General features: G+C 41.8%; 1 protein-coding gene and 1 pseudogene across 1 annotated transcript; both read right to left on the reverse strand.

Annotated features, from left to right (window-relative positions):
- Positions 1-389: 389 nt before the first annotated feature.
- LOC126503255 (60S ribosomal protein L10-like) lies at positions 390-841 on the reverse strand. The gene has a single exon (XM_050144797.1). The coding sequence runs from the start codon at positions 758-760 to the stop codon at positions 458-460; it is 303 nt and encodes a 100-aa protein (XP_050000754.1). The 5' UTR covers positions 761-841; the 3' UTR covers positions 390-457.
- On the reverse strand, positions 820-973 carry LOC126503293 (uncharacterized; annotated as a pseudogene).
- Positions 974-1667: the final 694 nt, after the last annotated feature.

Below are 1667 nucleotides of genomic sequence, written 5' to 3' on the forward strand. Positions count from 1 at the left end.
GGACCATCTCTGTGCCCATGAAATTGCAATTAATTATAAGTGTCTGGTGAGATCTGAGATGCTTACACACTTGATACTGTCGTCCCCTTCATACAGAATCTGTAGGTTGCCCACAGATCTGCAGTAAGTTCACCATGAGTACGTTTTCCCTCCACAGTAGACTGCTAACAAGGCCTGATTCATGTTGGTCCAGCTTCAGTAGATAGAGCTGCTATGAGTTCCTGAATGTGTGTCTCTGTCTGTCTTAGAAGATGAAACTTCTAAACCCCTCTCCCTATTTTAGGAATTTTATATTCCATCAGCTTTATTTTCTGTAATGTTCCCTGTGCCTTAAGTATAATTGTCATGTAGGCCTGTACCTTCAGCCATCTTTTATTTCTTTTTTTTTTTTTGACTGGATGTGAGATTTATTACTGAACATGATTTGGTAGGGTACAGGAGAGCACCATGAAAGCCCTCAGGAGTGTAGGGCTCGCCACTTGTCCAGGGGACCACGATTAGGAATATATTTGACCCCATAGCCATCAGGAATGAGTCGCTTCTCAGCAACCTTGTCTTCAAATTCATCGGCATTAAACTTAGTACAGTCCCATTTCTTTGAGATGTGGATCTTCTGGAGGCCAGGGAATTTGAACTTGGCTCTACGAAGAGCCTCAATCACATGTTCCTTATTCTGCAGCTTAGTGCGGATGGACATGATGACCTGGCCAATGTGAACCCAGGCCACTGTGCCCTGGGGTTTCCCAAAGGAACCACGCATGCCTGTCTGGAGCCTACATTGGAGACAGCATTGAGATCAGACTTGAATAAGTGCCAGAAAATTGTCTCCAAGGTCCCTTAGGGCAACCAATGCAGGTATCAAGCTGCATACACTACCAAGGAGGTTACTGTTTGCAACCATTGCACACCAGAACCATCTTTTATTTCATCATCATTGACAGCTGTGGGTCTTTGCTACCTTCGTTACCTCCACTCACTTGAAGGAGAGACTTCTCTGAGTAAAGGAACATGTGTCTGTGTACACAAATAAAAATTTTAAAAAATGATCATATAGGTATATAAGGGTGTGGTGCGTTGTCAATTTGGCCAAGCGATGATGTAGAATATTATCTTAAGATGTGTTACATTTGTTTATGCCATGGAACATTTGTTTAATGATGCAAAGGCATGTTACATTTGTTTGATTAGATAAAATTAACCTGGGGTCACGAGGCTGAGTCAGCAACTAACTAACTCACAGGGAGTGATAGGGAGGAACCATGAAGAGCCAGGATTCTTAAGTGTGGGCAGAGCAGAAGGGTACCCTGTTTTTGGTGGAGACTCGAGCAATTAGTGGAAGTTAGCTACTTCCTATTCAACCTCTCTATGTGAGAAGAGTTTCATATTGACCTTTGAGTCCTGAGTTATTTAGAGGGATAGAAATCTAGGTAAAGTTCCTTTTATCAGCCTTGGTAGAGCCAGTGCCTGAGAGAACAGAATTCACACCAGGGTGTGAACCACAGCTGGTAGCTACAGTTACAACTGCTGATCAGGATAGTGGTTGCTTAAGAAGCAGCTACTAGATTAAATAAAAAAAAAAAAAAAAAAAAAAACAAAAAAAAAAAAAAAAAAAAAAAACACTGTGATGTTACATCCCTCCCTGGAGTGTAAGAGCTTTTCAGGAATGG

Source organism: Alexandromys fortis, unplaced genomic scaffold (assembly GCF_014885135.2).
Source record: "Alexandromys fortis isolate MF-2015 unplaced genomic scaffold, M_Fortis_MF-2015_v1.1 scaffold_52, whole genome shotgun sequence".
Lineage (NCBI taxonomy): Eukaryota > Metazoa > Chordata > Mammalia > Rodentia > Cricetidae > Alexandromys > Alexandromys fortis.